Raw genomic sequence first — 24,722 nt, forward strand, 5'->3', positions numbered from 1 at the left:
ACAATTTAAAGCCATCTGATAAGATCATTTTGAAGGTGCTGAAGTCTTGATTTAATTTCTCGTTTCTTTGCAGATTCATCTGCCAACTTTTTTTTCAGGAGCACTGCAAGTACGAAAATTCGAAGAGTAGACAGTTATGTTGCAGTATCAGTCCTCGGCAGAATAAAACCCGTAAAACACGAAGACTCAATCAAGCATTTCATAGTATTTGCCAAAGAACACTAACAGGACTGCTTTATTCAAACAAAAAATGACAACATCGGTCTGAGATAAAAAAAAAATCAGGGTTTAACATGTGAACAAGTACGACTACGTTGTCTTTGCTGTAATCTTTGGGAGCAAAGACGCATTGCGTCCCAGATACGATTTTGATCACCGCTACGGGGTTGGTTTGGATTTAAAGAATTCACAATCTACCCTTGTGATTAAATTTCTGGCTTGGCGTTTGTGATTTCTCTAAGGTGACCAGTCTTTGGGGTTGTTACTTCCACTAGCTTTTTCACGCCATACATTCCTTGTTTCCATAACTTTTGCAGCTTTCCTCAGTTGGTACCGATCGTTTCGTACCCAAATGCAGTCGATTCGTATCCAAATCTGAGTCGATTTGTGCCCAAATTTGAGTCAGTTCATACCCAAGTTTGAGTCAGTTTGTACCCAAGTTTGAGTCAGTTTCACAGGCATCACCATCCTTAGGCTAGGAATGGGGGCATACTCCCCCTGAAAATTGTGGAAAAAAAAATGAAGTTGCCATGGCATAATTTAGTCAAAGCAAGCATTTCCACTGCTGGAAAGAGTTTAAAGCATGTTTGAAGGGAACAAGGAGTGCATTATATTTAAAACGATAATTAATTTCATAGTTACTTAATGAAAGCAGCAGTTTGCTGTAAGAAACAACAGTTTCAGCTTGAGAACATAATATTAAATTTGTTTGCATGAGCCTCACGCTTAATGTGAAAGAGTTCAGAGCTTTGAGCTTACAAGCGGCAGTTTTCAGTCTTTCTGGAGTAGAGGTACGTGTATCAGTTGTTCCGTATGCTCAAAATGAAGGAATGCATCAAGTTATTCACAACAAGCCAGGAGTATTTATTAGAAAATTGATTTTAAACAACTACTTTGGAAACACATTTCCAGGTTAGAAGTCCAAATGAATTGGGCCACTACGGTCTTTTGATCGATTTTCTTCCCACGGGAACTAAAAAGCTGTTCAATGTTTAGCTAACATTAATTCAAATAAAATAAATTTTACATGCCATCAGGCATCCGTGGTCAGATGACCCATCAGGCAAAGCTGATGCCCTTAAAAGAAACTAGTCTGTTACTTTTGGGATTCCAATCAAAGCATGTATTTTCGTCACGAGTTAAAAAAGGTAGAGGAGATATCATATGTGCATGTAACTGTAGAATTTCGGGTAAAATTTCCGCACAGTCCCATAGTATTGTTAAACAAATCTGTTTTCCCAAAAACAATGTATTGTTTATGTCGTTGTTTTCTCTATCCAAGAACTGAATGCATAATGTAGTATGGGGCTGTGCGGAAATTTTACCATTTTCCGAGTTTAACCAGATTTGGAAAAATAGTAGATACTTGGTCAAACAATATAAAATAATAATGAACGATCCACGAGTTTACAAAACCCATATTTCATAGCTATTCGCCGGGCAAATCCAGCCAAATTCGACAAAATGATCAACAAAATAAGTGTCATTCAGCATTAAAAACTACAGATTATAGGGTAAAATTTCCGCACAACCCCATACTACATGATGCATTCAGTTCTTGGCTAGAGAAAACAGTGTCAAAAACAATACATTTCCATTAGGAAAACAGATTTATTTACAATTGTGTGGAAATTTTACCGCTAACCGAAGTACTAAGCCACGAGGGTCAAAACAAGTCCTTCTCGAGTAATAACACGAGTCAAGTTGAAAAGTATGTATATTGTAAACGAATGACTTTACTTTGGCGACAATCGTCCGCTTAGAAACGTCAAACAAGTCTTTCGAGCTAGAGATCAACCGCATCCTACCCGCACCTGAACCATGTTGGAGACTTCTGTTCAATTGTTTGAATGGTCTTCGGGGCTTCGCCTAGAAGGATAACAGAGGAAGACTAGGGACGAGTTTCCGTGAGGTGCACATGTAGCCCATTACTCATTAATGGCTCCTGCAACAGTCACGCGACGTTGCCGAACAAGACACGACCTTACTCCGATAATAACTGATTAAGAGCCGTAATTTGGCGTAAATTCTTTGGCGACACCATACTATGATAACTCGTACTGATCCAGCGTGGGATGAGCCACTCAGGTCTGGAATCTCGCCCATTTTCCGCCTCAGTCAATAAATGAATCCTTTTTTGACTTACCAGCAATCACTTAAGTTCAAATGCGATATTGCAATTGGCTGATTTATAATTCTCTTTTCTCAAAAAGACTATTTCTTTTCATATAAGAAGTATGAATGGCACCTCTAACAGAAGAACTTGCCAGGTGGGAGGAGAGGCACAATAAGTTTTACCTTTGTTTAAACGACAAAACATTAACATTTACTAGTATCTAGATGCCGAACTTTATTTAGAAAACTTGCCATCAAAGCTACCTTCGTTTGATTTTCGTTCGGCCACCCTAACCTCGGACCTCATCAGTATAACTGTGGTGTACTGCAAATACCTTGCATTTGACGACTTGTTTTGGGTTTGCATAGAAGCGAACGTGGTTTGGCCATAAATAAAACTGAAGTGTAATGACGCATTCGTGTAAGATAGTTTTATAGAGCAGAAAACAAGGACAGCACGAGCTTCAGTAGAAAACGAAAAGTACTACACTGTTTACAAGGATATAAAAAAAAAATCCACAGAAGCTTTGCACTATTTTGCGAAACGAAACGAAACGAAACCAGGTGAGATAGAACAAATCTAAAGGAATAATTTAGATATATTTTCTAATAAGGTAAAGATAACTTTCACAAGAATTTTGGAGTAGTCGTTCGTTAACAAGAAGGATATTTATTCAATTCGCAAAGTAGTAATTTAAGAAGAGTTACTATTTTGCGAAATGGACTATTTTTGCCCTACAGTGACAACGTGACCTCTTTCATGTCACAAAAATACATTTAGACATTACAAATTAGTATATCACCAAAGAATTTGGCCTCCTCTCATTTCTCAAACCGTGTTAAAATATATTTCGCAAAATAGTAATTTTATGAGGGTTACTATTTTGCGAAATGAACTATTTTCACCTTGCGGTGACGACGTGACCTCTTTCACGTCACAAAAATACATTTAGACATTACAAATTAGTATATCACCAAAAATTTTGGCCTCCTCTTATTTTCTAAACCGTATCTCGCAAAATAGTAAATGTAGGAGAGTTACTATTTTGCGAAATGGACTATTTTTTCTCTCTTTAATAACAATGGGTGCGTTCCTTTGGGAGAATCCGGATCAGGATTTCTGATCTGTGACGTTCCTTTCGAGCAAATCCATTTTCAGATCAGTGATCTATCAAATCCACTCTAGACAAGGATTCACCGGATCACTGATCTGCGTGGTCTAAAGACAGATCATTGATTCAACGCGTGCCTTTGGGCGAAGGATCCGAAATTAGTCATTTTGCCCTGCGGTGCTCAATTTCAAACAAGTTGGTAATTCATATATTGACCGGAAAGATTGTTATCAATCGCTCCACAAATTCTGCGATAAACGCGAAATAAAATCAATTTTGTAATGTTAAATCGATCGGCCACTGATCGCAGTCATTCAGGGTTCCCAAGTATTCATATCTTAATCAATACTTGCTTCTGTTTTAATTCCATCGTTTGAGTTTACCATGAAAAAATGTGCTGCTAATGAATAGTGCTAATCAGTGCTGAGTGAAAATAATCCATTTCGCAAAATAGTAATTTTTCTGACATTACTACTTTGCGAAATTAATTTTGTATGGAAAGCTAAAGAGGAGGTGATCGAGATCTTCGAAAATATACTAATTTGCATTATTTAAATGTATTTTTGTGACATGAAAGAGGTCACGTTGTCACTGCAAGGTGAAAATGGTCCATTTCGCAAAATAGTAACTCTCCTGTAATAACTCTTTTGCGAAATATGTTTTAACACGGTTTAAGAAATAAGGGGAGGCCGAAGTCTTCGGTGATATATTTATTTGTAATGTTTAAATGGATTTTTGCAACATGAAAGAGGTCACGTTGTCACCGCAGGGTGAAAATAGTCCATTTCGTAAAATAGTAACTCTCCTAAAATTACTATTTTGCGAAATATGTTTTAATACGGTTCAAGAAATAAGAAGAGGCCAAAAGTTTGGTGTTATAGTAATTTGTAATGTCTAAATGAATTTTTGTGACACGAAAGAGGTAAGTTGTCACCGCAGGGTGAAAATAGTCCATTTCGGAAAATAGTAACTCTTCTTAAATTACTACTTTGCGAAATGAATAAAAATCGTTCATGTTAATGAAAGATTAATCCAAATTCTTGTGAAAGATATCTTTACCTTATTAGAAAATATATCTGAATTATTCCTTTAGTTTTGTTCTATCTCACCTGGTTTCGTTTCGTTTCGTTTCGCAAAATAGTGTAAGCCAACACAATGTGTGCTGGCGATCAGATGGAGCATTTCTGAGACGAAAATACATCGGAGTTGCAGACTTAAGGTTTCTTTTTTGACCAGTAACCGTGCGACTTAGAATCGTTTTAGGTTCCTTCTGTCACAAAATAATTCTGCAATTTATGATAAAGGAGTTTGCTGTTAAGCTCTGTATCATATAAGAGCCGTTTTTAGAACCTTTCACGCACCCAAAATCCCCACCCCCACCCCGAGGGATTGAACTCTCATTTTAGAAGAGCAGTGTTACTCGTATACATTATCATGTTGCATAAGAACGCAGAATCTGAGGGAGGAGTTATCCGGAGGAAGTAGGATTTATTAGAATGGAAGGGAGGAAATTATTGCCTTGTCTTGTAGTATTTTCATTAAACCCTTACCGTGTATAACTTCCGAAATGCTGTTGTGTAATTTAAGTGACGGAAGTTGTGCTCTAACAACAGAATATTTGAAAGACCTTCTGACAAGTAACAATTGGCGGATTAGGATACATTTGCGCCAGGTTATTTTTGCCTGAAATAAGGTGCCAGTGTTTCACAAGAATCTTTTTGACATTCTGGTTAGCAGGGTCGAAAGTCCTAACGAACGGAAAAATCTTTTTATATGATTTCGGTTTGTTTCTCATAGCCGTGTTGCGTTATGAGAACTGGGCATCGGCAAACACCTTTTGGACGAGGTCCTGAGGGTAGCCCCGTTCTATAAGGCGAGATAAAAATTCTTTTTTCCTTTCCTCGAAAGATTCTCTGACCGAGTTTATTCTCAGTAAGCGTAGCGCCTCTCATTTTACAAAACCCTTCTTAACCGTTTAGCCCCTAAGAGTGACCAGCATCTAATTTCTCATTACAATATTACCCCTTAATCACGCCCTAAGGTTATGAGAATTATGGAAATGATCAACAACCACAGAAGCTCTAGATCATTAAGCTAATTCTCCTTTGTCAGCACCTTAGGAAATATATAGAGAACAGTGTGGAGAGTATGCATACTGATGTTAGGGTGTAAAGAGAACAGTGTGGAGAGTATGCATACTGATGTTAGGGTGTAAAAAGAACAGTGTGGAGAGTTTGCATACTGATCTTAGGGTGTAAAGAGAACAGTCTGGAGAGTATGCATACTGATGTTAGGGTGTAAAGAGAACAGTCTGGAGAGTTTGCATACTCATGTTAAGGTGTATAGAGAACAGTGTGGAGAGTATGGATACTGATGTTAAGGTGTGAAGAGGACAGTGTGGAGAGTTTGCATACTGATGTTAGGGTGTATAGAGAACAGTGTGGAGAGTATGGATACTCATGTTAGGGTGTAAAGAGAACAGTGTGGAGAGTTTGCATACTGATGTTAGAGTGTATAGAGAACAGTGTGGAGAGTATGGATACTGATGTTAGGGTGTAAAGAGAACAGTGTGGAGAGTTTCCATACTGATGTTAAGGTGTAAAGTGAACAGTGTGGAGAGTTTGCATGCAGATGTTAAGGTGTATAGAGAACAGTGTGGAGAGTATGCATACTGATGTTAGGGTGTATAGAGAACAGTGTGGAGAGTATGGATACTGATGTTAGGGTGTATAGAAAACAGTGTGGAGAGTTTGCATACTGATGTTAGGATGTATAGAGAACAGTGTGGAGAGTTTGCATACTGATGTTAGGGTGTATAGAGAACAGTGTGGAGAGTATGGATACTGATGTTAGGGTGTATAGAGAACAGTGTGGAGAGTTTGCATACTGATGTTAGGGTGTATAGAGAACAGTGTGGAGAGTATGGATACTGATGTTAGGGTGTACAGAGAACAGTGTGGAGAGTATGGATACTGATGTTAGGGTGTATAGAGAACAGTGTGGAGAGTTTGCATACTCATGTTAGGGTGTATAGAGAACAGTGCGGAGAGTATGGATACTGATGTTAGGGTGTATAGAGAACAGTGTGGAGAGTATAGATACTGATGTTAGGGTGTAAAGAGAACAGTGTGGAAAGTTTGCATACTGATGTTAGGGTGTATAGAGAACAGTATGGAGAGTATGGATACTGATGTTAGGGTGTAAAGGAAACAGTGTGGAGAGTATGCATACTGATGTTAGGGTGTAAAGAGAACAGTGTGGAGAGTGTGCATATTGATGTTAGGGTGTATAGAGAACAGTGTGGAGAGTACGCATACTGATGTTAGGGTGTATAGAGAGCAGTGTGGAGAGTTTGCATACTGATGTTAGGGTGTAAAGGAAACAGTGTGGAGAGTATGCATTCTGATGTTAGGATGTATAGAGAACACTGTGGAGAGTTTGCATACTGATGTTAGGGTGTAAAGGAAACAGTGTGGAGAGTATGCATACTGATGTTAGGGTGTAAAGAGAACAGTGTGGAGAGTGTGCATATTGATGTTAGGGTGTATAGAGAACAGTGTGGAGAGTATGCATACTTATGTTAGGGTGTAGAGAGAGCAGTGTGGAGAGTTTCCATACTGATGTTAGGGTGTATAGAGAACAGTGTGGAGAGTATGCATACTGATGTTAGGGTGTAAAGAGAACAGCGTGGAGAGTTTGCATACTGATGTTAGGGTGTAAAGGAAACAGTGTGGAGAGTATGCATACTGATGTTAGGGTGTATAGAGAACAGTGTGGAGGGTATGGATGGTGATGTTAGGGTGTATAGAGAACAGTGTGGAGAGTATGGATACTGATGTTAGGGTGTAAAGAGAACAGTGTGGAGAGTATGCATACTGATGTTAGGGTGTATAAAGAACAGTCTGGAGAGTATGCATACTGATGTTAGGGTGTAAAGAGAACAGTGTGGAGAGTTTGGATACTGATGTTAGGGTGTATAGAGGACAGTATGGAGAGTTTGCATACTGATGTTAGGGTGCATAGAGAACAGTGTGGAGAGTATGGACACTGATGTTAGGGTGTATAGAGAACAGTGTGGAGAGTATGGATACTGATGTTAGGGTGTAAAGAGAACAGTGTGGAGAGTTTGCATACTGATGTTAGGGTGTATAGAGAACAGTGTGGAGAGTTTGCATACTCATGTTAGGGTGTATAGAGAACAGTGTGGAGAGTATGGATACTGATGTTAGGGTGTATAGAAAACAGTGTGGAGAGTATGGATACTGATGTTAAGGTGTATAGAGAACAGTGTGGAGAGTATGGATACTGATGTTAGGGTGTATAGAGAACAGTGTGGAGAAAATGGATACTGATGTTAGGGTGTATAGAGAACAGTGTGGAGAGTATGGATACTGATGTTAGGGTGTAAAGAGAACAGTGTGGAGAGTTTGCATACTGATGTTAGGGTGTATAGAGAACAGTATGCAGAGTATGGATACTGATGTTAGGGTGTAAAGGAAACAGTGTGGAGAGTATGCATACTGATATTAGGGTGTAAAGAGAACAGTGTGGAGAGTGTCCATATTGATGTTAGGGTGTATAGAGAACAGTGTGGAGAGTATGCATACTGATGTTAGGGTGTATAGAGAACAGTGTGGAGAGTTTGCATACTGATGTTAGGGTGTAAAGGAAACAGTGTGGAGAGTATGCATACTGATGTTAGGGTGTATAGAGAACAGTGTGGAGAGTTTGCATACTGATGGTAGGGTGTAAAGGAAACCGTGTGGAGAATATGCATACTGATATTAGGGTGTATAGAGAACAGTGTGGAGAGTTTGCATACTGATGTTAGGGTGTAAAGGAAACAGTGTGGAGAGTATGCATACTGATGTTAGGGTGTAAAGAGAACAGTGTGGAGAGTGTGCATATTGATGTTAGGGTGTATAGAGAACAGTGTGGAGAGTATGCATACTGATGTTAGGGTGTATAGAGAGCAGTGTGGAGAGTTTGCATACTGATGTTAGGGTGTATGGAGAACAGTGTGGAGAGTATGCATACTGATGTTAGGGTGTAAAGAGAACAGTGTGGAGAGTTTGGATACTGATGTTAGGGTGTAAAGGAAACAGTGTGGGGAGTATGCATACTGATGTTAGGGTGTATAGAGAACAGTGTGGAGAGTATGCATACTGATGTTAGGTTGTATAGAGAACAGTGTCGAGAGTATGTATACTGATGTTAGGGTGTATAGAGAACAGTGTGGAGAGTATGCATACTGATGTTAGGGTGTATAGAGAACAGTATCGAGAGTATGCATACTGATGTTAGGGTGTAAAGTGAACAGTGTGGAGACTTTGCATACTGATGTTAGGGTGTATAGAGAACACTATGGAGAGTTTGCATACTGATGTTAGGGTGTATCGAGAACAGTGTGGAGAGTGTGCATATTGATGTTAGGGTGTATAGAGAACAGTTTGGAGAGTTTGCATACTCATGTTAGGGTGTATAGAGAACAGTATGGAGAGTATGGATACTGATGTTAGGGTGTATAGAGAACAGTGTGGAGAGTATGCATACTGATGTTAGGGTGTATAGAGAACAGTATGGAGAGTATGGATACTGATGTTAGGGTGTATAGAGAACAGTGTGGAGAGTATGTATACTGATGTTAGGGTGTATAGAGAACAGTATGGAGAGTATGCATACTGATGTTAGGGTGTATAGAGAACAGTATGGAGAGTATGCATACTGATGTTAGGGTGTAAAGAGAACAGTGTGGAGAGTTTGTATACTGATGTTAGGGTGTATGGAGAATAGTATGGAGAGTTTGCATACTAATGTTAGGGTGTATAGAAAACAGTATGGAGAGTATGGATACTGATGTTAGGGTGTAAAGAGAACAGTGTGGAGAGTTGGCATACTGATGTTAGGGTGTATAGAGAACAGTCTGGAGAGTATGCATACTGATGTTAGGGTGTATAGAGAACAGTGTGGAGAGTATGCATACTGATATTAAGGTGTAAAGAGAACAGTGTGGAGAGTTTGCATACTGATGTTAGGGTGTATAGAGAACAGTGTGGAGAGTATGTATACTGATGTTAGGGTGTATAGAGAACAGTGTGGAGAGTATGCATACTGATGTTAGGGTGTATAGAGAACAGTAAGGAGAGTATGCATACTGATGTTAGGGTGTAAAGAGAACAGTGTGGAGAGTTTGCATACTGATGTTAGGGTGTATGGAGAATAGGATGGAGAGTTTGCATACTAATGTTAGGGTGTATAGAGAACAGTATGGAGAGTATGGATACTGATGTTAGGGTGTATAGAGAACAGTGTGGAGAGTATGTATACTGATGTTAGGGTGTATAGAGAACAGTATGGAGAGTATGCATTCTGATGTTAGGGTGTATAGAGAACAGTATGGAGAGTATGCATACTGATGTTAGGGTGTAAAGAGAACAGTGTGGAGAGTTTGTATACTGATGTTAGGGTGTATGGAAAATAGTATGGAGAGTTTGCATACTAATGATAGGGTGTATAGAGAACAGTATGGAGAGTATGGATACTGATGTTAGGGTGTAAAGAGAACAGTGTGGAGAGTTGGCATACTGATGTTAAGGTGTATAGAGAACAGTCTGGAGAGTATGCATACTGATGTTAGGGTGTATAGAGAACAGTGTGGAGAGTATGCATACTGATGTTAAGGTGTAAAGAGAACAGTGTGGAGAGTTTGCATACTGATGTTAGGGTGTATAGAGAACAGTGTGGAGAGTATGTATACTGATGTTAGGGTGTATAGAGAACAGTATGGAGAGTAGGCATTCTGATGTTAGGGTGTATAGAGAACAGTATGGAGAGTATGCATACTGATGTTAGGGTGTAAAGAGAACAGTGTGGAGAGTTTGTATACTGATGTTAGGGTGTATGGAGAATAGTATGGAGAGTTTGCATACTAATGATAGGGTGTATAGAGAACAGTATGGAGAGTATGGATACTGATGTTAGGGTGTAAAGAGAACAGTGTGGAGAGTTGGCATACTGATGTTAGGGTGTATAGAGAACAGTCTGGAGAGTATGCATACTGATGTTAGGGTGTATAGAGAACAGTGTGGAGAGTATGCATACTGATGTTAAGGTGTAAAGAGAACAGTGTGGAGAGTTTGCATACTGATGTTAGGGTGTATAGAGAACAGTGTGGAGAGTATGTATACTGATGTTAGGGTGTATAGAGAACAGTATGGAGAGTATGCATACAGATGTTAGGGTGTATAGAGAACAGTAAGGAGATTATGCATACTGATGTTAGGGTGTAAAGAGAACAGTGTGGAGAGTTTGCATACTGATGTTAGGGTGTATGGAGAATAGTATGGAGAGTTTGCATACTAATGTTAGGGTGTATAGAGAACAGTATGGAGAGTATGGATACTGATGTTAGGGTGTAAAGAGAACAGTGTGGAGAGTTGGCATACTGAAGTTAGGGTGTATAGAGAACAGTCTGGAGAGTATGCATACTGATGTTAGGGTGTATAGAGAACAGTGTGGAGAGTATGCATACTGATGTTAAGGTGTAAAGAGAACAGTGTGGAGAGTTGGCATACTGATGTTAGGGTGTATAGAGAACAGTGTGGAGAGTATGGATACTGATGTTAGGGTGTATAGAGAACAGTGTGGAGAGTATGCATACTGATGTTAGGGTGTAAAGAGAACAGTGTGGAGAGTTTGCATACTGATGTTAGGGTGTATAGAGAACAGTGTGGAGAGTATGGATACTGATGTTAGGGTGTATAGAGAACAGTATGGAGAGTATGCATACTGGTGTTAGGGTGTATAGTGAACAGTGTGGAGAGTTTGCATACTGACGTTAGGGTGTAAAGAAAACAGTGTGGAGAGTATGCATACTGATGTTAGGGTGTAAAGAGAACAGTGTGGAGAGTATGGATACTGATGTTAGGGTGTAAAGGAAACAGTGTGGAGAGTATGCATACTGATGTTAGGGTGTAAAGAGAACAGTGTGGAGAGTATGCATACTGATGTTAGGTTGTAAAGGGAACAGTGTGGAGAGTATGCATACTGATGTTAGGGTGTAAAGAGAACAGTGTGGAGAGTATGCATACTGATGTTAGGGTGTAAAGAGAACAGTTTGGAGAGTTTGGATACTGATGTTAGGGTGTAAAGAGAACAGTGTGAAGAGTATACATACTGATGTTAGAGTGTAAAGAGAACAGTGTGGAGAGTATACATACTGATGTTAGGGTGTCAAGAGAACAGTGTGGAGAGTTTGCATACTGATGTTAGGGTGTAAAGAGAACAGTGAGGTGAGTATGCATACTGATGTTAGGGTGTAAAGAGAACAGTGTGGAAAGTTTGCATACTGATGTTAGGGTGTATAGAGAACAGTGTGGAGAGTTTGCATATTGATGTTAGGGTGTAAAGAAAACAGTGTGGAGAGTGTGCATACTGATGTTAGGGTGTAAAGAGAACAGTATGGAGAGTATGCATAGTGATTTTAGGGTGTATAGAGAACAGTGTGGAGAGTATGGATACTTATGTTAGGGTGTATAGAGAACAGTGTGGAGAGTTTGGATACTGATGTTAGGGTGTAAAGAGAACAGTGTGGAGAGTATGCATACTGATGTTAAGGTGTAAAGAGAACAGTGTGGGGAGTATGCATACTGATGTTAGGGTGTATAGAGAACAGTGTGGAGAGTGTGCATACTGATGTTACGGTGTAAAGAGAATAGTGTGGAGAGTATGCATACTGATATTAAGGTGTAAAGAGAACAGTGTGGAGAGTATGCATACTGATGTTAAGGTGTATAGAGAACAGTGTGGAGAGTATGCATACTGATGTTAGGGTGTAAAGAGAACAGTGTGGAGAGTTTGCATACTGATGTTAGGGTGTAAAGAGAACAGTGTGGAGAGTATGCATACTGATGTTAGGGTGTATAGAGAACAGTGTGGAGAGTATGCATACTGATGTTAGGGTGTAAAGGGACCAGTGTGGAGAGTATGCATACTGATGTTAGGTGTAAAGAGAACAGTGTGGAGAGTATACATACTGATGTTAGGATGTAAAGAGAACAGTGTGGAGAGTATGCATACTGATGTTAGGGTGTAAAGGGAACAGTGTGGAGAGTATGCATATTGATGTTAGGGTGTATAGAGAACAGTGTGGAGAGTATGCATACTGATGTTAGGGAGTAAAGAGAACAGTGTGGAGAGTATGCATACTGATGTTAGGGTGTATAGAGAACAGTGTGGATAGTATGCATACTGATGTTAGGGTGTAAAGAGAACAGTGTGGAGAGTTTGCAGACTGATTTTAGGGTGTAAATGGTTAACACTGAGAAGGTGGGGTGAAGATAACTGTGTGTATCTTGGAATGTTTTTGTCGGCTTGTAATATGTTTAAACTTTAACGATTTTGCTATCGGTAAATCTCGGTCCTTTAAACACTTCAGTATCGAGAAAAACGACTTTTTTTTTGATGACTGTTCATTCATGAATCTAAAGGTGGCGCGGAATGAGTAAGCAAAATCAATGAAGTTTTTCATTTCGGTTTCGGGAATGGTCCACGCATAAAAAATGACATCAATGTATCTTTTGCAAAGAAATGGTTTCTGTGGGCTTGTAGCTAATTTGTAGCTGTCTCTCAATAAGAGCCATGAATATGACTGCAAAAGCTTCTGTCATTTTTTTCCCAAAGCTATTGCGAGTGTTTAAAAATAGTTTTTGTGGTTGAATTTGAAAGAGTTTTCTTTATGAGTCAGTCATATAAGGTCTCTCAAAACTGTTGTTGGGATCGAAGGTTTTAACTGATAATGTTCTTTGTACAATTTTGACGTACAGACGACTTTAATTCCTTCTTCCTTCCTTCAAACCCTCCATACAGGAACAAAAAAGAATTTCTTTGTTTTCGCACGCTGTGTCTCCATGTAGGCAATTGTGTTCCGTAGGTTGTTGAAACTCGCTTCCGTCTTAAGACGCTTATATAGGAGTTGGTTTTTACAAAGGCATGTCGTGGTCGTTTGGTAACTCTTAGTACTTTTTGGAAGCTAGTTTTGACGAAGGCAAGTCGTCGTTTGATTCTGCATTGGCTCGTTTAGTGCATGCTTTCGCAATGGGACGTTTGGAGGCTGACTGTTTTTGTGGGGAGATTTAATTGGCGAGATCGGCGGTGTCTGGCTGTCTCTTATTTCAGTAAGTAAGTATGGCACTGACTTTACTGTCTCCAATAGTGGCCGTGGGGTTCTTAGAAGAACTGTTATAAATAGCAAAACCGGTTTCAGAAACGTACAGTGACTTCCTCTGTCTGTTGCTTTGTAGGTGCTCGTGTGAATGTGAGCAAGCCAGTGAAGGGGGAGAGGGAGCCTTTAACGGAGGCAGGTCTCGTAAAGGAAGAGTATAAAAAGCTTTCTTACGTTATTGCAAGCTTACTCAGTATTAAGTTCACCGTTTTTGTGAAACGCCAAACATACCACCTCAATTTAAAAAAAAAAAAACATAAATTTTTCCGTTTAATCTGTTCACATCACCATTTTGCGTCTTTGTCGAGCGGCACTAACAGAGCTGTCTCGAGATATTAATTTGTGAAACCAGAGATTAAATTTCCAATCTGTGAACTAATCTGAGCTTGAATACACCACGGTAACTTACTCCAAAAAGGTTAAAACCGGTGGTGCATGCTACATGAGCTGGGTTCTCAAGTGGGAAATTTAACCTCCTACTCTATCTCTCGATCCAGGTCTCTCCATGTAATTCGTCTGGAACTTAACTTAACAAAGCTGAACAACTTAAACGAGGATGAAAAATTTTTGCAAAGATTGGTACAGTGTAATGGCGGACAGTTAAAACGAAAAATTGTTGCTTATTGAAAAAAAAAAAAAACAACAAGAAAACCATCTCTTTTTTGGCAGTACTTAGAAGAGTGTAATTTCACCAAAAATTAAATCAGAATCGGGTGAACGGGAAGACATTTTCCTCTTTTTTCTTACCTCCAGAAACTTTAACTAAATGTTCTTGTCCGAAAGCTTCCTTAGATGCCCAGTAGCAAACCAAGTACAGTAAACAATGTCGCCAGTAAAAAAAAACCTTTATGGCAAAATATTTGCGGTTCTATTTACATTAAGCGTTGTTTTTCACTCTGGTGATCAAAAATACTTCGTCTACCTGGTAAGTCTCTTTGACTCAAAATTAAGATTTGACTTGCAACTATTTATTTTGTTTAAATATAAAAATCTACTAAAAGTTGATGAAACTCTATAAGATTTAGAAGACCCTCAAAAGACAGGTTTAAAGCTGGTCGGTGTCTCTGAGTTACAGCTTTAAGACTAGCACGATATTCAGAACTAAGAAACGAAGGCAGATTTAGTCTGATTAACTTAAAGCTTGGATGCTGTAAAGCTTCACATAAACTGGCAACACCAATATCAGTGATATCACTACCCCGCAGATTTAGTGTGGTTAGCTTACAGCTTGGATGCTGTAAAGCTTCACATAGACTGGCAACACTATTATCAGTGATAGAACTACCCTGCAGATTTAGTGTGGTTAGCTTACAGCTTGGATGCTGTAAAGCTTCACATAGACTGGCAACACTGGTATCAGTGATAAAACTACCCCACAGATTTAGTGTGGTTAGCTTACAGCTTGGATGCTGTAAAGCTTCACATAAACTGGCAACACTGGTATCAGTGATAGAACTACCCCGCAGATTTAGTGTGGTTAGCTTACAGCTTGGATGCTGTAAAGCTTCACATAGACTGGCAACACCGGTATCGGTGATATAATTGCAATCCAGATTTAGTGTGGTCAGCTTACAGCTTAGATGCTGTAAAGCTTCCCATAGACTGGCAAAACCGGTATCAGTAATGTTTTTCTCAATTAGAATTAGTGTGGTTAGCTTACAGCTTGGATGCTGTAAAGCTTCACACAGACTGGCCAGACCGGTATCAGTGATCTTAGTGATCACTAGACTTAATTTGGTTAACTTCCTTACTACTAATCTATTAATAACATCAACACATTCATCAGTCAAGTGAAAGTACAATAAGGTCAGTTCAGACACAAGACAGTGTTCATTGTTCAGTGAATTACAGAGTCGTTGTATTCCAGACAGTTTTAGCTGTGATCTGCTAAGTTCGAACTCCTTAACTGTGACGAACTTATCAGAACATTTGTGTTGTGCCTCTCCAGCTTCCTCTTTATTTAGTTCACTGATAATGTCCAACACAAATGATACTCCAATGCAGTCCACCTCAGAAAAATCCTTCAAAGCCATGACGCCGTCTGAATTACAAAAGGCTTGCGGATTATTCCTGATGAATTTTTTGGCAAATTCTTTGTTTTGATACTCATTCAGACACGTCATTTTAAGATTACGATGCATAAAGGGTGAATCTAATAATTTTTCCATCAGTTCCTCGTTTCCTTCATTTGATAACACACCAGCCATGAATTGGAAAACCATTTCAGAGCATTCTTCGTCTGGAACACAATTTTCCTTAACAAACCAACGAGCAGCCAAGAATTCTTGGACGGTTAGATGTGTGAAGCTAAAGTGCTTCGTGGTTGTAATCAGTGCAGTCCTAAAAGGCTGACCACAGTAAAGAAGACCGCTACCTTTAAGTTTGTTGACTTCTTCCGCTTCAAAATCGCCTTCCATCTCCCTTTCATCAAAAGTTGGCTTTCTTTCAACCAACAGTTTAGCCGCTAGCTTTGATAATTTATCTAAAGTGTTCTTGATGACAGGAGGGGCCTTGAATTGCTCAGGAATTTCTTTCTGTCTGTATTCTGACTCGGCGTAGTGCTTAAGTTCAAATATTTCAATAAGTTTGGTGTAAACGTCGGTTGTTGAGAGAGGAAGGTCATCAGGATTTTCTGATTCGGTTAGGGTATAGTCCATCTCAAAGCACAACAGATAACAGAGCATAGGAATATGAGCAAAACTCACAAGGTTCTCATTGTTCAAGACATGTTTAAGAACAGCGTTCTTCATATTTTCGTTTTTCTCGAAGTACTTCTCAACGTATTCTTTAACTTGATCCGACGAAAATCCTGCAATTTCCACATATCGTTTAAAACGGCTTCCTCCCATCTCGTCCGATTCATCAGGACGCGAGGTAATCATGACGATAGCCCCTTTCAAGATTTTTCCATTGATGAGTTTTGAACACAATGCGGCCACCGGCATTTTACATCTAGCGTTATTGGGATGCCGTCCTTCCGAGTTTCCAGCGATGTTGGTTTTCTGAGAATACTCATCATAGCCGTCGAGAATTATCATTACTTCCCTGGGATGATTTATAATGTACTCAAATGTTGAGTCATCAATGTTACATTTGTCATCCAGTACCGAAGAACAATTTAAGATTTCTCTTAATGTCACATAGTTATTTTCAAGGAAATTCAATTGACGGAAAGTGAGCAAATACACAAACTTTAAATTGGGAAATTCGCTGCTATCTAGTGCTTGAAGTAATTTGTTGTTAGCCCAATCGCGAATCACCTTTTGGCAAAACAGGGATTTCCCAATCCCTGCTTTTCCAACAACAAGAAGAGAATTAGCACTTTCCTGATCATCAATTATGCCAAGAAATATTTCACTGCAGTGTTTGACTGGAGTGCCGCTGACTTTTCCGTAGTACTCAAGCACTTTTCTCCTTGAATAATATGTCTCATCATTCTTAATCAGGGCTTTTCTTCCATGTTGTATGAGAAGATTAGTGAATATTTCGTCTGTTTTCGCGTTGGAAATCGTGCGAGAGGCAAGCAGTTTGGGTTGGAACTCCGTTTGGCCTATGATGGAAGTCTTTAAAGCTGAAGTGTAGGCACTTACGGCTAAAATATAAAATGTAACATACTTAATAAATAACATGACCGCGAGGATAGCAGTTTATTGGTACTTTCACTCTTACTCCACAGGGTTTAACTGTTTTGAGGGCAGGTCAATCAACACACAAGCTTTGAAGAAAAACATCTTAGGCTACATTGGTCTTACTCTTATTGATGAAAAAAGTATAACAAACTAAAGGCACATAAGTACCACACATATTTCTAAACCTCAGAAGCTTAGTCTTGAATGTAAATTTCAAAGTCTAGTTTCTGACAGAGAAACAATTCCAGTATTGGACATCAGAGCCCCAACTCATGGACCCTATAATAGTTAAAAATCGGTGGTGGTTTGGGGAGGAAGGCCCCCCCCCTCCAAGAGGTCTTGGCCCCACCCCCATCAGATCCACCTGTCTGACACCCAAATTCTTGAAACAACAGGATCACATATTACTATCCAATATGAAGCATTTAACAATTACTTCTCTACATATAAGTCTTGGCCTATTGTGGTTTCAGAGTAAAAAAAAAAGTCTGTGTTTTCTAAACAAAAATTGACCCCCTTCTCTCAAAAAAAATCCGGGATCAACATTTGATTACAGTATCTGATCATGAGAGTTAAAATAGTGGCATATAAGTTCACTGTTTATCATTATCATTCACATGTTCACTATTATTACACTCATCAAAACATGTTGGACTTACCTTGAGAGGATAATCCATTGGCACCTAAATGAAATAATAAACAAAAAAATTAATGTTGTCTCTTTAAACCAATTTACTCAAGAAATTTACTTGAAATCTGATTTATTCATCTCAAACTAATAACATGTCAGGTTCCATAAAAGGTTAAAAAAAACCATGAACATGTGTGCTGGCATTTATCACTTTCCCATCCATTCCAATAGTTTCAACATCAAAATACAATCGCACATGCAGTATTGGATAAATCAATTTTTTTAGTTTAAAACAATTTGATTTGTCACTTATTGGCCCAAGAACATATACCAGATCACTTCAAATAACTTTGGCAGATGTCATTAGCCTCTGAATTCTCCATATTTTGGTGATGTTACATAAACCAAGCTAACTATAGAATACAGGTCAGTTCACCAGGCTCATGGAGTGAATTGTTATTCATCATTACATCACTCAATCAAACTACAAGTTTTTTTCTCCCACCACTCCCGTCAGTGACCAAGACAGAATTTCTCCTTACTATATCTATACCATATCATGCAGACAAGTGATGAAAATAAAGAAAAATAATAATTATGGGATTACTAGTTGATCTGATACCACATTCTCCAAACTAACATAATGAGAATCATTTGGCAGACAGTAAGGAGAATTGTCAATAAGATCTTGGGAGTTAAAGGGTAAAGAGGCCTTGTTTAAGCTACTGGAATGTTAACTCAAAATATGGGTGACTAAATTTCCTATTTGTGAACAATCACTAAATAAATCATCTTGATTTATAATCCATAAAAGAATGCTGTGGGAACTTAGATCTAAGTCAGACCTATCCTTGTAAAAAGACAAGATTGAGACAGGAAGCAATACCTGCATTAAAGTGAGGCCAATCTTGGAATATGACTGGATCATTCAAAATGTTGGCCACAACAGATGCTGCCATCACACAGGCAATTTGATTCCATTTCTTACTTAAAGACTGCATTTCATCTGCGAAGTCTTTGATGCCCTTGACTACCACCCATTCTGTCTTAAAATCATGGGCTGCCGCATACACTCCTTAAAAAAACAAACAAAAAACACTCATGTCTGTGAACTTTATATTAAGCTTATTTTCTTAGCATCCTTAAAATAATTGTTCAATCAAAGCTCACAAAGATTCAAACTCAAGCTGTTTGTAAACATACACATTTCAGAAAGACATTAGCTGGTACTCAAACCTAATTTTTTTCAACCAGTAATTAAAAAAAAAAATTGTACACTGAGACTGTAAAATTATTCTCCAGGCTTCACTTTAATTGTTTAAAATGTAACTTTCAATATTTTTCAAAAGACAAAGTTTTGTCAGTTAGAGTTAACCCTTTCACTCCTAAGATCTCTTTAATGATCCTCTTTAACAATTTAACTCCCAAGATCTGATTGTTAATTTTCCCTTCGAGATGCTACACATTTCCTTGTAAATTGGTTACAAACATTTGATGTTTTATCAAGGTAATTTTATCTTTTACCTGATGAGCTTCAGTATTCTCACTACCTGTTTGCCGGATAACGTATGGATATTATAGGGAGAAGTTACATGTTAATCACTTCTAAGAGTTAAAGGGTTAATGTAGGTCATAAAATTCCTATGATGTTAGTTAGGAGAATTTAGTTTTGGATCAACCAATAATCCCCTAATTCACACTTTTTTCTTTTCCCATTACTTGTCTACTTAATATCATATTGAAACTGTAAGGAGAAATTCTATCTTGGTCACTCCTGGGAGTTTCAGGGTTAACAGGGACTGTGATACTTTTCCTCAACTCTCAAACTATTGAACAAGATACTTTCTACATTTTTCATATGACAAATTTAAAATAATTCATGACATCCTAATGGAGCAAATTCAATCTAGTTATCCAGAAGTCTCAGTCACCTTCACCTGTGAAATAATCTTCTCACCCAGCCAAACATCAAATCACTTTAAATACAAGATACACAATTCCTGCAAATTTGGCATGTTATATGGTGTATGCTTGGACCAGCAGAGACAATACCAGAGCAGTGTTTTTCAAAACATTTGCTACATGTGCAAAAGTGCTTGGCTCATCAATTATTTGTATTATTATGATTCTCACCTCCACCTTCCATTTCAACTGCAATTGCTTCAGGATGTTTCCTAATCATATCTCTGTTTGCCTCTGAGATACTCAGAACCACTCCATCACAGTGCACTTTGGCATCATATTCATCAGCATTTTGTAAAGGTGCCTTCCACCCATCAGCCACATGTTTGATCAGGTTACCAATATCTCTGCTGGGGGGAGTTTTGTGTGCAGCTGTTATCAGCTTTGCTGAAACAACCACATCTCCTAACTTGACTATTTTGCTGTTCAAACCACTGCAGGCACCAACAGAAAAAATAGCCTTGGGTCTCAGAAGTAAGATGGCATCTTTTGAAACAGACAAGGAACCCCCAGGAACATCAGGACCTTTGGAGCACCTCATCAAAGCAATTTTTGTCTTCTTTCCTTGATCATCACCCATGCACCCAAAGTACACATAGCCAGTACTGATGTGGTAACTCTTAAAGGGTTCCTTCAGGTAGGCAAAGCAGCTTAAGAACTCACAGTCCTCCACTGTTAATAAAAGAATATCAACTGGCAGTTCAACAGTTTTCCAAGGATTAGTGATTGTTGGAAGATCACTTAACTTTAAAAGTTTGATACTGAGCTCTGGTGGGCTGCTATTGCCACTCTGTGCTGATCCATTTTTCACTACCTTTATTACTGTCTCTGAAAAAGAAGATAGCAGTTCTTTTTAAATTATTTGCATGTGACAATTAATCAGCTTATTACCTAAATGAAATCAAAAGATAAGACAGATAAAGAAAAAAGAGCAAATTATGGATACAGCTGACATATCAAGGGAATGAAGATTCACAACTTCAATTACGCGTAATTGTGACTTTTTAAAAAAATCTGCAGGAAATTTATTTAATCTAAGGATCCAGTATGACTTACATTATTGAGTCTACAAAGTGAGTTTAAAACTCAGGTTTAACATAAAATTACGCACACCTCTCTCCAAAGAATTTTGTTCAGAAATGTCAAAGGAATCCTCCATGTGCCTTTCCTTCCTGGCCTTTTTCACAATTTCGTGTTCATGCAATTTGTCTGTGATGCAGTCATCATCTTTCAACCACTCTCTCAGAAGCTCTTGGTAGTATTCTTCAAGATCAGCATCCATACAATGGAGTGTAGGATCATCTATGACTTCCTCATAGCTGGTCCCTCCAATACGCAGAAAGCTGTCTTTAATGCTGTTCCAGTACAGACTAAAAGTTGGATCATCAACTGAAGCATTAGCAGCATGACTGAAAACTCTGTCCCTGAAAAACTTGATGCGAGTGATGTCAGCTGCTGTAGAGGTGTCTGATCCTGGAGGAAGGTTATTCCAGCTGGAGGCAGGGAGAGTCAGACCCCAGATATTCCTCAGAAGAAATACCAGTAGGGAGGTGTCAAAGTCCCTTGAGCAAACTGAAGATTTGAAAGCAGGATACAGTTTGTGCCACTGGGAGTTACTCAGGACTCTTTTCTTTCGCAGTGTTTGCAATTTTGCTTGATTTTTTGGATCAGTCAGAACTGTGTGAAGATTTCCTGGTGGAAATATCCTGTCAAAAATCTCCCTCAGCACACATGATCCAACATCAACAAGAAGACGACAGAGCCGTGCATAATTAGAGGTCTCTTTGGTAGAAGGATGCAATGGGGTGGCAGAAGCCATGAAATCAAGTCCTCTGTAAAGAAATGCTTGTAATTAATACATAGAAAGCAAAAATCATTGCTTTGTTCTAACTTTGCAATACCAGAATATTACAGCACTCAAACAATGAGTTAAATATCGCAGAACAGATCAATAAAATAAGTTTGATGCATCTTCCATTTTAACCCTTTAACCTCTAAGAGCTGTGATTGGCTTCTAATTTCTCCTTACAGTATCAACCTTGAATCAAATGTATGAGTCACAAGAATAAAGGAGATCATCAAAAATTTAAAAAGTTCCTGATTCTCACATCACACTTTATCTATTTTCTCATATTCAATATATATATAAGTACAAGATATTCCTTTGACTTGTAGATAGCAGATGCTAATCCGGGCAGGGCAATTTTTTTATTTACAAAATAATAGGGTTACAGTCAATGAAATCAGGTGCCTTCCAGAAAAATCATCCTAATCGTACTACTATTAAAGATCATGGCTAGTTTAATCAAAGATGAAGTCAAACAGAAAACTTTCATGTGCTATATTACACATGTGATTATATTGCAACAGAAACCTCACAAAAAATACATCACAGTAAAGCTTATTAAGTAAAGATAATAGAAATAGCAAAACTTTTCACAGTTTTGTTTTGGTAGGCACATGTAAGCACTTAAACACAACATTGATGGTGTTTGCTTTACTGCATTCCCGGCCTCCACATTACCCCAGACCTCAAAACAAACTGGACAGTAATAAATTCAAAATTTAAAAAGTTTCTGAATTTCTCATGTCACACTTTATCTATTTTCTCATATTCAATATACAAAATACTCCTTTGACTTGCAGAATAGCAGGTGCTAATCCAGGTGGGGCAATTTTTTACTTAAGATTGCTGTTAACAAAATAGTGTGCCTTCCAGGCTAACAAGGTGTCTGAGGCAATTTTGATATTCTTATTAGTTCCTGAGAAAATCTATTGTGAGGTTAGACAAAGGGAAATATTGCATGTGTCAATGTAGTCATGCTGCTGACCAATGCAACACAACATTAAAGCCCCTGGCAAGCCTCTCGACAAAGAGCTCTTTTGAAATTTGAAAGGTCATTTCATGAAAAGGAAATGTAAATTACACATAACTCAAATGTCATCAAGCAGGCTGGGGCCATGGAAAATGAACAGCTTAACTTCAATTTCTTTGGCTTGAGCTCTCTCTACCAACTTTTAGTTTACTGTTTTAGGCTGTTTGATGAAGCCTCTCATTACTCTACATTTTGCAAATGTGCTAGAGATTCCCAGTGAGTATGCAGTGCAAGATGTGATGTAAACAGTATTTGCAAATTAAGATCCTGGATGAAAGCCTGCAGAAAACATCAACACTCTGCTGGAAGTCTTTGCATTTATGACACCTTTTGTTCTACAGGACAGGTTTCCTAAAACATTCTTTCAGCCATATCTTGCCTCCTTTCTAAGATTTTTGTTTGGCAAATTAAGCTCTTAGGCGGTTAAAATAGTTTCTCTAACTTAGGAGAAAAAATGAAATTTTGAACATTTTTAGCAGATTTTGTTGACAGTAAATAAGAAAATATTACATAAAAAAGATTAAAAGATACACAAGAAAAGAAAAAGGAAAATGAAAGACATTCATTGTAAAAGATAAAAAGTTGTTGAGTATCTAAGTGCACTAAAGATATTGTACAACTGCAAGTTTAATTTGTTTCAATTTTGCAGTGTTTGAATTTAACCATTATCTCATCAGGCTTGATAGAAGAATTTCAGTCCCTAGAATATTGAGACCAGCTCTTTTGTTTCTTTTTAGAAGGATTTCTTTGAAAATTTTTTCTATTCATTAAGCATCTCATTCCAGATTTTGACACCTGGAGTATTTAATTCTAAAGAGTTGTGATGTTGATAAGCAAGTATAGGTGTAATTGTTTAATGTTCTCACAAAACTTTTCATGATGTTAGATGGTGCTCTGTTGTTATGAACATCCAGCTTTAATTTACTTACAGCTTCCCAATAGAGGAAGGCAATAGGTAGAATTTTTGCATTTATAAATAAGGAGAGAGCATGTTCTTTTCTGTCAGGAAAGTATTTAAACACAATACTTGCTCTTGGAGACCAATTTTGTTTACAGTATATTTTTTTGGATGCATTGCTCCAAGCAGTGAGTTAATAGTTATATTAAGTAAAATTAAGGATTTATAGATATTTAGGAGGACAGATGATGGAACAAAGTATCCCAGCTTAGCAATCATTTGTATGGTCTTTCTTATTTTAGCAATAACACAGTCAATGTAGTTTTTCCAAGAAAGATTTTCATCGATTAAACACTTATAAAATAATAAATGTAGCTCTTATATTCTAAACTGACTTTTCTATTTGTTTCACTATCAAATATACTTCTTTGATAAATTCTCCTTGTCTGTTCCATAGGAAATGTAAAGAGAACAGTGTGGAGAATATGAATACCAATGTCTCAGGGTGTTAAGGGTTAAAAGTCAAATGGAGTAGGGGGAACACACAATTACACAACAGTCACACTACACTACTTTACTACACATCCTCCCTTTGCTACCTTCAAGACTGAGATTATCACCTGCATATTAGCCTTCAAATGGGATGCAGCAGGCATCACCATCCTTAGAGGAAATGGGGGCATACTACTCCCGAAAACTATGAAAAAGAATATGAAGTTGCTATGGAATACATTAGTCTAAGCAAGCATTTCCACTGCTGGAAAGACTTTGAAGCAAGTCAGAGGGAACAAGGAGTAAATTATATTTAAAAGGACAATTAATTTCAAGTTATTTAACGAAAGCCGTGATTTGCTGTAAGAAACAATAGTTTCAGCTTGAGAACATAAAATTAAATTTGTTTTCATGAGACTCACACTCAATGTGAAAGACTTCAGAGCTTTGACTAGCGCTTTTAAGTGGGACAGCTTATAAGCAGCAGTTTTCAATGTTTTTGGAGTAAAGGTACATGCATCAGTTGTTCCTTTCGCTCAAAATTAAGGAATGTATCATGTTAATCA

General features: G+C 38.1%; 1 protein-coding gene across 1 annotated transcript; it reads right to left on the reverse strand.

The window, feature by feature from the left end:
• Positions 1 to 14,504: 14,504 nt before the first annotated feature.
• Positions 14,505 to 24,085, reverse strand: LOC149043491 (uncharacterized). The gene is made up of 4 exons (XM_089210292.1): positions 21,004 to 24,085; positions 20,062 to 20,718; positions 18,815 to 19,003; positions 14,505 to 17,260 (listed from the first exon to the last, which is right to left on the reverse strand). The coding sequence occupies exons 1-4, from the start codon at positions 21,707 to 21,709 to the stop codon at positions 14,646 to 14,648; spliced, it is 4,167 nt and encodes a 1,388-aa protein (XP_089066418.1). The 5' UTR covers positions 21,710 to 24,085; the 3' UTR covers positions 14,505 to 14,645.
• Between the last annotated feature and the right edge of the window lie 637 nt (positions 24,086 to 24,722).

Source organism: Pocillopora damicornis, chromosome 6 (assembly GCF_964200805.1).
Source record: "Pocillopora damicornis chromosome 6, jaPocDami1.2, whole genome shotgun sequence".
Taxonomy (NCBI): domain Eukaryota; kingdom Metazoa; phylum Cnidaria; class Anthozoa; order Scleractinia; family Pocilloporidae; genus Pocillopora; species Pocillopora damicornis.